The sequence below is a fragment of the Octopus sinensis genome, linkage group LG22 (genome assembly GCF_006345805.1).
Source record: "Octopus sinensis linkage group LG22, ASM634580v1, whole genome shotgun sequence".
Classification (NCBI taxonomy): domain Eukaryota; kingdom Metazoa; phylum Mollusca; class Cephalopoda; order Octopoda; family Octopodidae; genus Octopus; species Octopus sinensis.
This window is the reverse complement of record NC_043018.1, coordinates 7,766,808-7,780,995: the sequence shown is the minus strand read 5'-3', so window position 1 is coordinate 7,780,995 and position 14,188 is coordinate 7,766,808. Positions and strand designations below refer to the sequence as shown.

Sequence of the window (14,188 nt, the reverse complement as noted above, 5' to 3'; positions counted from 1 at the left end):
ACTCTTTCCTGAGCCTAATATTCCGTATCTTCCTTCTGTGTGCATGTGTGTGTGTGTGTCTGTTTGTTTGCACCCATGCATCTAAGACTCTCTCTCTTTCTGGCTCTCCAACTGCTCTACACTTAAAAGGTCGCAGAAAACCTGAAACTGTCATGGTTACTAAAGAGTTTTTTTTTTTCCGTTTTCACTTTATACCAACATTCAAGCAACAACAAAAAGGATCGTATATACATACTCTTTTACTTGTTTCAGTCATTTGACTGCGGCCATGCTGGAGCACCGCCTTTTAATCAAGCAACTCGACACCGGGACTTATTCTTTTGTAAGCCCAGTACTTATTCTATCGGTCTCTTTTGCCGAACCGCTAAGTGACGGGGACATAAACATACCAGCATTGGTTGTCAAGCAATGCTAGGGGGACAAACACACACACTCATATATATATATATATATATAATATATATATATATATATATATATATATATAATATACTTATATACGACGGCTTCTTTCAGTTTCCGTTTACCAAATCCACTCACAAGGCTTTGGTCGGCCCGAGGCTATATAGTAGAAGACACTTGCCCAAGGTGCCACACAGTGGGACTGGATCCGGAACCATGTGGTTGGTAAACAAGCTACTTACCACACAGCCACTCCTGCGCCTATTAACTATTCTCTTCAAACATTTAATTAATTATTTGATGTCATTAATTGAAGACTTACCTGTTTTTTTTTTTCTCTTTTGTTTTTACTCTTCAGGGTTTGGTCGGAAGGATGTTGTGGAATACCTTCTCGAATTCAATTCAAATGTCCATGCGCGTGACGAAGGGGGTCTGATTCCATTGCATAATGCCTGCTCCTTTGGTCATGCGGAAGTAGTGAAGCTCCTGCTGCGCCAACAGGCAGATGCCAATGCTCGTGATAACTGGAATTACACTCCCCTACATGAAGCAGCTATCAAAGGCAAAATCGATGTTTGTATAGGTAAGTTCACACATTTTCTCATCCTCCTCCTCCTCCAAGCTGATCAACACTCTCACTTGCAGCTCAGAATTCATCTCGATTTGATCTGACTCTTTTTCTCTTTTCTTTCTCTCTTTCCCTCTTTATCTCTTTCTATCCTTTCCCTCTTTTTCTTCTCTTTTCTCCGTTTTTCTTATCTTTCCCTCTTTTTTCTTCCCCCTTTCCCTCTTTTTTCTTCCCCCTTTCCCTCTTTTTTCTTCCCTCTTTCCCTCTTTTTCCTTCTCCCTTTTTCATTCTCTCTTTCCCTTTTTCTTCCTCTTTCTCTTTTTTCTTTCTCTTTTTCCCTCTTTTTTCTTTCTCTTTTTCCCTGTTTTTTCTTTCTCTCTTTCCTTCTTTTTTCTTTCTCTTTCCTTCTTTTCTTTCTCTCTTTCCTTTTTTCTTTCTCTCTTTCCCTCTCTTTTCTTTCTATCTTTCTTCTTTCTCTCTCTCTCTCTCTCCTCATTTCTCCCTCTTTTCTTCAGTCTCTCTCTCTCTCTCTCTCTCTTTCTCCATCTGTTCTGTAGTTTGCAAGGTAGTTGATCTCTAAACTACCTGGAAAATAATTTATATTCTGTCACCAACTGCTGACTCTGTGCCAAAAAAATGTCTTTTAATAGCCCACTCCACCTAGCTGCAAATAGGAACCATGGAGGGTTTGCTACTGCACTCACTTCACCTAGCTGCAGACCAGATAAACTGAAGAAGAAATATAGTCCACCAGCTGTAACTAGGTGCTGTGAGGTACTATAGCCAGCTACTGTAGGGGCTTTGTGAGATACAGTTCACCTGGTGTGAATAGATACAGTAAGGACATACAAACCTTTTAGTGCAGATAGGTAGGTACAATGAGGGGTTATTGTGCACCTGGTGCAACCAGGTTGCACCAATAAAGTTTGGATTCTTTACAAAAAAGAGATGAAAATAGGGGGGAATTAACAGGATGTAAACACACCAACACCCATTGTCAAGTGGTAATGGTGGCAGGGGGAAGGGGGACAAACACAGACATGAAGATACATACATTGATACATATACATGTATTGAATCTTCCCCATGTTAATATGTGCCCCCTTGTGACAATGTAAATTTTCATTTAATCAAGATATCTTTGACCTGAAGAGTAGCCAGTAGTATGAAGCTCACTTGGATATTTACCACTTTTCAGGTTCTGTTCGCTATGAAACATATGTAGCCCAATCTTATCTACTCTATCGCGTAACTCTTGTGTGTGTGTATATATATATGTGACAGGCTTATTTCAGTTTCTGTCAACCAAATCCACTCACAAGACACCTGCCCAAAGTTCCATGCAATGGGACTGAACCTGGGACCATGTGATTTAGAAGCAAGCTTCTTACCACTCTGCCACGCCTGTGCCTGTATATATTATATACAAATTATTTTTACTAGGTAAATTGTATAGAAGTCTCATGGATAAGATTGTAATTGATTAATTACTGTTAAATATTTGAATGTAATAAAATAAAATATAACATAATTTGTAGTAAGAAATCTAAGGGGCTTAGTTAAAATTAGAAGTGCAGTCCACCTTGTGTAGATAGGTACTATGAGGAGGTGTAGTCTGCCTTGCTGCACTCTTCCACTCTTTAATATTTCCATTGTTGTATGATCTTTGCCTGGGACTTTATCTCTATCTCTTATTATAAAAGGCAGATTTTATCTGCCTCCCTTTGTATCTTATAGAAATCTACAATATAGGATTTCTTCAATTACAATTTACCTAGCATTTTTAAGAGTAGAATGCATCGGGTCGTGCCAGGTCCAGTTTTTAAAATTTCAACCCCAATTAAGCAAAATTTAGAGAAAACTCACATTGTGGTGTCAAATGCTTCTCTTAGTGTGGCCTACACCACACGCACACACACAGTGTGCAACGAATAAAGTGAAAGTAATTCACTTTTTGTAGTGAGTGACTCTTTCACTCTGCCACTTCCTCTTTACACACATAGACACGCAAATATATAAATAAAATTGTAAGCTAACGTGTGTGTGTGTGTGTGTGCGTGTGCGTGAGTGTGTGACAGGAAAGTTTTTTTAGGGCGAATATAAGACCTATATCCAAGTAGCAGAAAGATCGCCCAAAAGTGTATATAGATATTTAAATGTATTTATATATTTATCTATACACAGATGTATGTGTAATGTGTGTGTATATATTTCCATAGAGGTAACCTTTCACTCCATACAAAGTTTTTTAGGACGAATATAAGATCTAAAGTATATACAAGTAGCAGAAAGATCGCCCAAAAGTGTATATAGATATTTAAATGTATTTATATATTCATCTATACACACATGTATGTATAATGTGCGTGTATATATTTCCATAGAGGTAACCATTCAATCCATACAAAGTTTTTTAGGACGAAAATATTTATATATAAAAGAAAGGTTGTGTGTCTGTCTACTCCGATTTAGATTCCTAACTACTCCACATTTTGCGATGCAGTTTAACCAAAACCGGGTATCTTATAGTCGTGATTCATATCGAGCCCTTCTGGGTATTAGCGCGCGTCTACGATGAGTCTATGATTTTACAAATAATTTACCATCATTTTTTTCCATTTTAATGCATATTTTTTTAAATAAAGGGAAGTAACACTCACACTTCACACCAATATGCGTGCTCATATGCGACGTAATATCACATCAGCAGCATTTCCTCACACCCTCCTTGCACTTGGCAAAGGCAAAATACCAGGGTATGAAAATGGTAATATTGCCATCGATTCCATTTGTACCATTGTTAAGACGCCTCCTGATCTCAGAGATGCAGTGTTCCCAGATCTACAAGCTAATTATCAGAATATGGATTGGATTGGCAAAAAGGCTATACTGGCCCCGAGGAATAAAACTGTTCACCATATTAATGATGAAATGCTAAAACTCATTCCTGGGGAAGTCTATGTATATCAGTCTATCGATACAACTCCTGACCTAGAGGACGTCATCAACTATCCAATAGAGGTACTCAATTCCTTTGAGCACCCTGGACTACCACCACACTTTCTCAAACTTAAAGTTGGTGCCCCTATAATGCTCATCAGAAATTTGGTTCCCCCAAAACAATGCAATGGCACACGTTTGATCGTTAAGTCCTTATCTCCCACCGTAAGCTTATATCAATATTTGCCTGAATAATCATCATAATTCAGTGCAATCATTAACAGTACTTTCAAGCAATTCAGCCCCGAGCAATGCCGGGCAATTCTGCTAGTATATATATAAACAGCAAAATGTCTGTGTGTGTGTCCTTTATACAAATCCACAATTTTTCAGTTAGAGGGCTCGCACTTTCTATGGTCATTCAAAACCATCCAAGGGTGGTCGTGCACATCTTTACATTTCCCCAGTCACCCCACAAAGCCATTAAAAAAATCAATATAAGTGACTTTTTTGTGAATTTTCTATCCAAAACCCAATCAAAATGCCTGAAACTTGATATGCCAATTGAATGCCAGCTAGCTGTATGTGATTGGTTGGAGATTTGGACAGTACTCGCATGTATGTGTGCACACACGCAGCTGTATATGCATGCACTAGCACTATGACCCGGCAACACCGGGTCATAGTGCTAGTCTCTTATAATTTTCAAAGCGTTTCACTGGCCAAATGATAACAGAAACCTTTCGTGATGCTTTCGAAATCAATTGGTTTCCAAGATATTCCTATATAACCATTTCAAAATTGCTTTCTCCCCCCCCCCCCCCAAAAAAAATGTTTGTCAATTTGTTTTCTTCAATTCAAAACCTTTGGCAATAGGTTCAAATTATGTGACAGGCATTGTGTTACTTCAATAGTCTGTTGGCCATATTGGTACATCAGTCTACTGATCTTGGTAACCCAACCAATCACTTAGTATTTGTCTGTCACAGTTGAGTGCTGCTGTTGTAGGTGATCAGCCGACCATAGAAAACACCTGCTCTGACATTTGTGCGTATGTATAAACTTATGTGTGTGTGTGTGTTTGTTTATGTACATGTGGATATTTGTGTGTTTAGTATCTATTATGGGCCTTGTGTGTGAGTGGGTTCATGTTTTTGTATATTTGATTATGTGCATGTGTGTGTGCGTGCATGCGCACACACACACGTTTGAATATATAAAACTGTCATATCACAGATGTATGTATATATATATATATATCATCATCATCGTTTAGCGTCCTCTTCCCATGCTAGCATGGGTTGGATGGTTCAACTGGGGTCTGGGGAGCCAGAAGGCTGCACCAGGCCCATTCTGATCTGGCCACTGTATATATATATATATATATATATATCTATATATATATATATATATATATATATATAATATATATATATATATAGTTAATCTAAACATGAAAACACAACAACGTGAGGATGTGGAACAAGTATAGTGTTATTGGACGCTCAGGAAAGGAAAGAAAGAAGGAGGATTTAACGTTTCGAGTGGAGCTCTTCATCAGAAACATAGGAAAAGGAAAGATCCAAAGAAGGGAAGACGGAGGAAACAATCACCAGCGATACACACGCGGTCACATATTGAATATATATGTATATATATATAAAAGATCTGTGACATTGCACATTTTTGTATATACTCTTTTATTCGTTTCAGTCATTTGACTGCGGCCATGCTGGAGCACCGCCTTTAGTCGAGCAACTCAACCCCGGGACTTATTCTTTTTGTAAGCCCAGTACTTATTCTATCGGTCTCTTTTCGCCGAACCTCTAAGTGACGGGGATGTAAACACACCAGCATCGGTTAATGCTAGGGGAACAAACACAGACACACAAACACACACACATACATATATATATATATACATATATACGACAGGCTTCTTTCAGTTTCCGTCTACCAAATCCACTCACAAGGCTTTGGTCGGCCCGAGGCTATAGTAGAAGACACTTGCCCAAGGTGCCACGCAGTGGGACTGAACCCGGAACCATGTGGTTGGTTAGCAAGGTACTTACCACACAGCCACTCCTGCACCTATATGTGTACACACACACGCACACACATACATGTATAAACGCATTGTTTTTCTTTGGCTTTATCTCATTTAATAACTTTTGTTGAGAGAGAGAGAGAGGAAGGAAGAGTATAAATAAATGAATTAATAGGACTTCATACAGGATGTGACAAATAATACACAGCATTGTCCTAAACTCCTAATTCACTTAATTTGTTGCTAGATACACCCCCCCCCACTGCCCCACTGCCCATCTGCAGACTCTATTGTACTTTTGAGCTTGTGCCTGACCATGACATGTTGGTACAAATCAGCAGTCAAATTGACACTAGTACTTGACACTGGTACTTTATTTTACTGTATGAATGAATGGAAGGTGGAAGCATGTGGTCTGGTGGTTAGGCTATTGTACTCATGATTGCAGTATCATGGTTTCAATTCCTGGACCGGACTGTGTGTTGCATTCTTGAACAAAACACTTCATTTCACATTACTCCAGTCCACTCAACTGGCAAAAAGGAGTAATCCTGCAATGGACTAGCGTCCCATCCAGGGGGAATATATATATATGTCAGAGAAACCAGGAAACCAGCCCTATGAGTCTCTATGACCCAGGAAGGACTTGTATCCTTTTACTGGCAGCATGTGGCTCAGTGGTTAGGTTGTGGAGTCATGATCATAAGATTGTGATTTCAGTTCCTGGACCAGGCGATGCATTGTGTTCTTGAGCAAGACACTTCATTCCACATAGCTCCAGTCCATTCAGCTGTAAATGAGTAACACTGCAGCAGACTGGCTTCCCAATCAGAAGGAATGTTGTTTACTTATATTGAGTGCTAAAAGTCAAATGTCCAGGGGTTGATGATCATGACAGATGAAAGCAAAGGAGACACTGGTAGGATTTGGGGTCCTAATATAAAGAGCTGGATAAAATACCACAACACATTTGTCTAACATGCTAACGATTCTGTCAATCTCTCTCCAGTTCTCTATGATGTTTTTGAACTATTTCCAATTTTATTTTCTAATGGAAAGAGAACTCTTTTCATCTTATTGCTTCATTTGGAATATTTAACCATTTGCCTGTCTTGCTGCATATCATGTGATATACAGGACATATTTACCCTGGCATCCATGCATCATATCTGATACACATTCCCAGTTTTGCCTGTTCTTTTGTATCCAATGTGATACACAGGACATATTTCCCTGACATCTACACATCATATCTGATACACATTCCCAGTTTTTCCTGTTCTTTTGTATCCAATGTGATACACAGGACATATTTCCCCTGGCATCTATGCATCATATCTAACACACATTCTCAATTTTTTTCAACTACCAGAGTAACTTTGGACTTAGAAAAGCTTTATATTACTCAGAACAAGGCCTGATTAAAGGTCTTAAAGCAAGCATGGGCATTGAGGACAAACAAGTGAAAATGTTTTGGACTGGCAAAGGCTTTAAGGGTGGGGCTGTAAATTGTAGTAACCTATATAGGGAACATTATGAGTTTAAACCTAGAATTTTATTGTTTGAAATGTGAACAGTTTCTTGTTTTGCCTCAAGTTTGTTGGAGGAGCAGGTAGTACTCATGCAAATGACTGAAACAAGTGAAAGAATATATAAGAATACACACACACACACACACATCTCAGGTCATTAAGAATGAAATGTCCAATATCCTTATGAACCAAGTTTGGCATTCATTAACTCTAATGTTTTATCCTGACAATTCTATGTTTTACAACATTGAAGAGTTACATCATCACTTTTCGAAATGCAATTAATGGTGTCTGATTATATTGTGAGTTTTCTCTTGTAAATCAATTTTTGTAAACCCATGGAGAGATAAAAAATTTGTGTTGTTTATGGATATGAGTTCCGTCGTGGAACCAATGCATCCCAGACAGTTCGAAACACCAATGAGATGTTTAGTGAAGATGTGGCAAAGGAGCGCACTGTACGTTGATGGTTTGAGAAGTTCCGGTCTGGTGACTTTACTCTTGAAAATCAGCCCTGTGGTAGACCTGGGACCAAGGTGGATAATGATGAGCTGGAAACTGTAGTGGAAGTGGATACATTTCAAACTAGGCATGAGTTATCGACGAGGTTTGATGTTTCGATTCCAACTGTATTGGACCATCTGAAACAAATCAGCAGAGTAAAGAAGCTGGATGAGTGGGTACCACACAAACTGAATGAGCATCAAATGACACATCATCTTGATACTTGCTGTTCTTTGCTGTCACAGCATAAAAGCGAACCACTTTTGTGTTGTATTATTACATGTAATGAAAAATGGATTCTTTTCAACAATAGCAAGTGCTCTGCATGGTGGTTGGATAGAGAAAAAGTGCCAAAACACAACCCAAAAATGAATATTCACTAAAAAAAATGTTAATGGTGTCTGCTTAGTGGTACAGCACTGATGCCATCCAGTTTCATGAGACCTGGTAAGTCAATTACAGCAGCTGTATTATACATCAACCAGTTGGATGAAATGATGAGGGAACTTGCAATTCAGTAACCGAGAGCGGTCAAAAGAGACTGGACAATTCTCTTGCAAGACAATGCTTGACCACATGTTGCACAAACAACGCTACTCAAGTTACAGGAACTGAACTTGGAAGTACTCTGTCATCCACCATATTCACCAGATCTTCCACCAACTGACTATTATGTTTCCCAGGCATTAGACAATTTTTTGCAAGGAAAAAACTTCAAATCTGAAGAAGATGCAAAAACAGCCTCTTGTAATTTCATCACCTCTTGCTCTCCAGAATTCTTTGCTGCCAGCATAAATAAGCTGCCGATAAAATGGCAAAATTGTGTTGATAATTTAGGTGCATACTTTGATGAACTATATTGTTGAGATAAAGTAAAAAAAAACTTTCAGTTCAAAATTGGACACATTTCATTCTTAATGACCTGATATATATATATATATTGTCATTCTCCTATGTTTGATGGGAGAAATAAAAAAAAAAAAGGTCTTAAGATCTCATTGTCAGGAATGTTTTCAGAATTTGAATTAAATAACTGCTTTTATCCATTTCTTCCATCTCTGAATTTTAATCCTTTCCTTACAAAATGTTCAACCGTATCAATTTTACCAATAAAGACTTCTATGATAAAATGCATGTGTGAGTGTACACATGTGAATGCATTTGACAAAATATAGTTGTTTAAATATCAAATCGGCCTTGATTGAGCTGACACATGGCTAAAAGGCATTCCAGCCAGGACCACCGTAGTTTTTTGTACCTCCTTGATTTCTGCCAACAGCAAGTGTACCTTCATGATTCTATGACCCTTGCTGGTCATAGAATGAATTTGTTCAGTTTGGTAGTACTATAGGAGAAAAAGTCATGCAAGGGTAGGTGGTTACCTTATCATTTAAGTGCTTGATTCATTTGAATCCTGATCTATTATCTATATACATATATATATATATATATATATAAACAATTCATAGATAAGGGCATTAGAAATTTTTTCGTTTGCCCTTATCTATGAATTGTTTATAGATTTAACCGTTAAAGGTATTTTTTAATATGCTGGCCATTGATAAAATTTTTTTTGGAAAATAATTTTTTTCGAAAAACGTTTTATCCTACATTAGATATATATATATATATATGTATATATATATATATATATAATCTCATTTAATATCCATTTTCCATGCTGGCATGGGTTGGACACCTTAACATCAGCTGCCAAACCCAGGAGCCACATGGGTAACCTAGACTGTTTTGGCATGGTTTCTACAGCTGGATGCCCTTCCTACTACCAACCACTTTACAGAGTGTACTGGGTGCTTTTGACATTGTACCATCACCAGTGCTTTTTAATGTGGCACCAGCACCAAATTATATAAATTTTTTTTTTTTTACAATATTAACATATTTATATATTGATCTGCAAAGTATTTGGTGTTTGGAAAGACATCCAGCTGTAAGAACTATGCCAAAACAGACACAGAAGTCTGGTGCAGTCTTCTGCTTGACCAGCTCCTGTCAAACTGTCCGACCCATGCCAGCATGGAAGGTGGATATGAAATGATGGTGATGATGATGATGATTATATTTCTTTTATTCTTTTACTTGTTTCAGTCATTTGACTGTGGCCATACTGGGGCACTGCCTTTAGTCGAACAAATCGACCCCAGGACTTACTCTTTGTAAGCCTGGTACTTATCCTATCAGACCCTTTTGCCGAACTGCTAAGTTACAGGGACATAAACACACCAACATCGGTTGTCAAGTGATGGTGGTGGTGGGGGACAAACACAGACACACAAACATATACATATGTATACAACGGACTTCTTTAAGTTTCCACCTACCAAATCCACTCACAAGGCTTTGGTTGACCTGAGGCTATAGTAGAAGCCACTCAAGGTGACACACAGTGAGACTGAACCTGGAACATGCGCCTACATATATAATTAATATATATTTAAAGTTTTCATGACCTGCCATTGCATGTTAATGAATAATGAAGGTTTTAGCATATATATATATATATATATACTTTATTTTAAGCAGCAGAAAATTCAACAAAATCTGTTACTCTGAGTTTCTCGTTGCCGTTCATCAGACAGTTTTTGCTAGAATGGAACTTATATATTAATTCAATATATATATATGCCCTCCATCGTCAACCAGGAGAATTCATCTACGAAACAATTGCCCAAGCTCCTCTTCAGGGTTGGCGAAAGCAATGTGGTGGACAACGAAAAACCTGGCTGATGACAGTCAAGGCTGATCTGGAACCCAACCTAGGCCCCCATATCTACGGCGTTCGCCACTGGAATAAGGAGTGGTTGGAGATCACGCGGTCGTTAGCCTCAAATTGCCAGGCCTGGTCGGCGTTTGTGAGAGATGCAGCATTGAGGATGAATGAAGCCAGCTCAACCCACCCCAGGTGTATGCTGTCAAGTCAAGTCATATATATATGTTAGAGCAAATAATTTAGTTCTGGATAATAGGAGCAGGGTGGTTGGGTAGTTTAGGACCTTGCTTCCTAACAATGTGGTCTTGGGTTCAGTCCCACTGCATGGCACCTTGGACAAACGTCTTTGCACTATTTCCCCAGATTGGCTAAAATGCACAAGTTTCCAATATCCAAGTGGCTAACCAAGTGTCAGCAAAAGGGTAGACAAGGGTCATAGCCTGGATATGGCCTGACCCCTTTAGAGTGTCTTATCCCCCACCTCTCTCCCTTATATATGCATGCATACACAGCAACCCCTGTAGCTAACCGAAAGCTATAAAACATGTTTTCAGCTTATCAGACTTTGAAACAGGAAAAACTTAACAATCTTCAATGTCAATAAACCACTATTGTTCCTGAAGGTTGTCTTTTATACCTTCTACATCCTGCTCAGATCTTACTTGTACTTATTACTATATACATACACATACATATATATATACTCAATATAAAATAGTGTACACTTAAACACAAGAGAAAACTACCTTTAACAGGTAATTTTATATTGAGAATATGTTGTCTATTGACTTTTTACACGTGCTAGGCCACTGGTGGTGAAATTTCTAAAAATATTTGCCACTTTATATACTTTATACACACACATACACACACACACATATATGTGGAGGCACAATGAATGGCCCGGTGGTTTGGGCAGCGGATTCGCAGTCTTAGGATCGCGGTTTCGATTCCCAGACCGGGCGTTGTGTTTATTGAGCTAAAACACCTAAAGCTCCACGAGGCTCTGGCAGAGGGTGGTGGTGATCCCTGCTGTACTCTTTCGCCACAACTTTCTCTCACTCTTTCTTCTGTTGGCCTGCTCGCTTAACCAGCGGGGTGGCATCATTTACGGCTAAAACAATGTGAAGCGCATTGTGACCAGCAATGTGTAGTAACATCTGATGGTCTGGTCGGTCACGTGATCACGGTGATATATATATATATATATATATATATATCTATATATATATATATATATATATACATATATATATGCAAGGCACTTTATTTCACGTTGCTCCAGTTCACTCAGCTGTAGAAATGAGTTGCGACGTCACTGGTGCCAAGCTGTATCGACCTTTGTCTTTCCCTTGGAAAACACTGGTGGCGTGGAGAGGGGAGGCCGGTATGCATGGGCGACTGCTGGTCTTCCATAAACAACCTTGCCCGGACTTGTGCCTCAGAGAGTAACTCTAGGTGCAATCCCATGGTCATTCATGACCGAAGGGGGTCTTTACCCTTACATATATATATATATATATGTATGATTGTGTATAAAAGTATATATATTAATCAATGAAATTCCAGCATAGTCTGATTTTTTTTTTCACATTTTATTATTTACAATTTTACAATATCATGATAATAGAATATTATATTTACGGAGATGTACTCGCATAGCAAGTAATTTGATCTGAGATCTTGTGCTGAAAGGAAAACAATTGCAGCGTGGAAGGTGTTTATAAGCCATTTAAGAAACACACAAAAGCCGTTCGATTCACTCCAACATTTACGTTTAATTTGTCAAAATATTTTCGTCGCTAAAATCCGCGACCTGTTCACTGACAAAGTCCGTGCTGCAACACGGACTTTGTCAGTGAACAGGTCGCGGATTTTAGCGACGAAAATATTTTGACAAATTAAACGTAAATGTTGGAGTGAATCGAACGGCTTTTGTGTGTTTCTTAAATGGCTTATAAACACCTTCCACGCTAGAATATTATATATTTGCGATAAAACTGGTGCTTTCATGTGTTATGAAATCACCATCAGGTTTATGTAGTGACAGTCGTGTTCCACAGTTGACAACTGTAGAACATCAGTTGTCAGTTGTGGAACACAACTGTCACCACTACTACTACTGCTGCTGCTACTACTACTACTACTAAATAATAATAATAATAAACTTGATGATCATGTAATGCATGAATGTACTGTCTAAAGCCAGCTGGAGGAGATATCTTCCTGGGGCTACAAACTACAGTAGCATCCACCCTTATGGGTTAGCCATATTCAAATGGCATATATGCATCACGATGTGTTACCGCTACTGTTTATAACTCGCTCTGAGATTTATCATTGTTTGATTTCACTTTTTCAATATCAGTGTCAATCGACACTGGAAAAAGTATATGTATTTGTGAAGGGATCTGACTTCTCATCGACAACCATGATTGTCACACGCTGATGAAAGGTAAACACCTTGAAACTCGGGTACGTGTGTATCATGTGTTGAAGACGGGGAGGATGACTCCTCTTCACAAATACTGACAGGACACAGATAGTGTGTCTATAGCCAGCTGGAGGAGATATCTTCCTGGGGCTACAAACTACAGTAGCATCCACCCTTATGGGTTAGCCATATTCAAATGGCATATATGCATCACGATATATATATATATATATATATATATATATATATATATATATATATATATATATTGATATTGGCCTGCTCGCTTAGCCAGCGGGGTGGCGTTATTTGAAGGCTAAAACAATGCGAAAGTGTATTGTGACTAGTGATGTGTAGTAACATCTGATAGCCTGGTCAGTCACAGTGATATATATATATATATATATATATATTTAATATTCTGTTATTATAATATTGTAAAATTGTGAATAATAAAACATGAAAATCAGACTGGAATTTCATTGATTTTTATATATGTATGTATATATGTATGTATATTGTGTGTGTGTTTGTGCCCCTCCCCCACATTGCTTGACAGTTGATGATTGTTTTACATCTGTATAACTTAGCCGTTTCGCAAAAGGTTGATAGAATAAGTACCACACTTAAAAAAAAACAAAAAAAACAAAGTTCTGGTGTTGATTTGTTTGACTAAAAGAACCTTTGAAGGCAGTGCTGTAGCATGGCCACAGTCAACGGACAAGTGAAAAAAAAAAGACTCCACTGACGTGATTCGACCAAAAGGAGAGTAACGTTGATGTTAGTGTTTGTTATTTAGCCCTGTGTCATACTGACCCAATAAACCAGCAGCTCCCAAACTGACTAATAGCAGCACTGCTCCCCACTGTCCGCCCCCTCGGTAATTATCAAATTTTTTTGTTCCCTTCGTTATTGACGAAGACTTCCATTTATAATGCTTCTTGCTTTGCTTATGTCGCCTGACAAGCTTTTGAAAAAAAGCTTAAAACCTTAATTTCATTAAATACACTAATTTTCTCTGCCTTCGTTT

At 38.3% G+C, this 14,188-nt stretch overlaps 1 protein-coding gene across 1 annotated transcript in view; it reads left to right on the top strand.

Annotated features, from left to right (window-relative positions):
- Positions 1 to 702: 702 nt before the first annotated feature.
- Positions 703 to 14,188, top strand: part of LOC115223091 (poly [ADP-ribose] polymerase tankyrase-1-like) — a 118,339-nt gene continuing 104,853 nt past the window's right edge. Inside the window, exon 1 of the mRNA XM_029793505.2 lies at positions 703 to 985. Within this exon, the coding sequence (XP_029649365.1) occupies positions 703 to 985 (283 nt within the window). The remainder of the gene's footprint in view (positions 986 to 14,188) is intronic.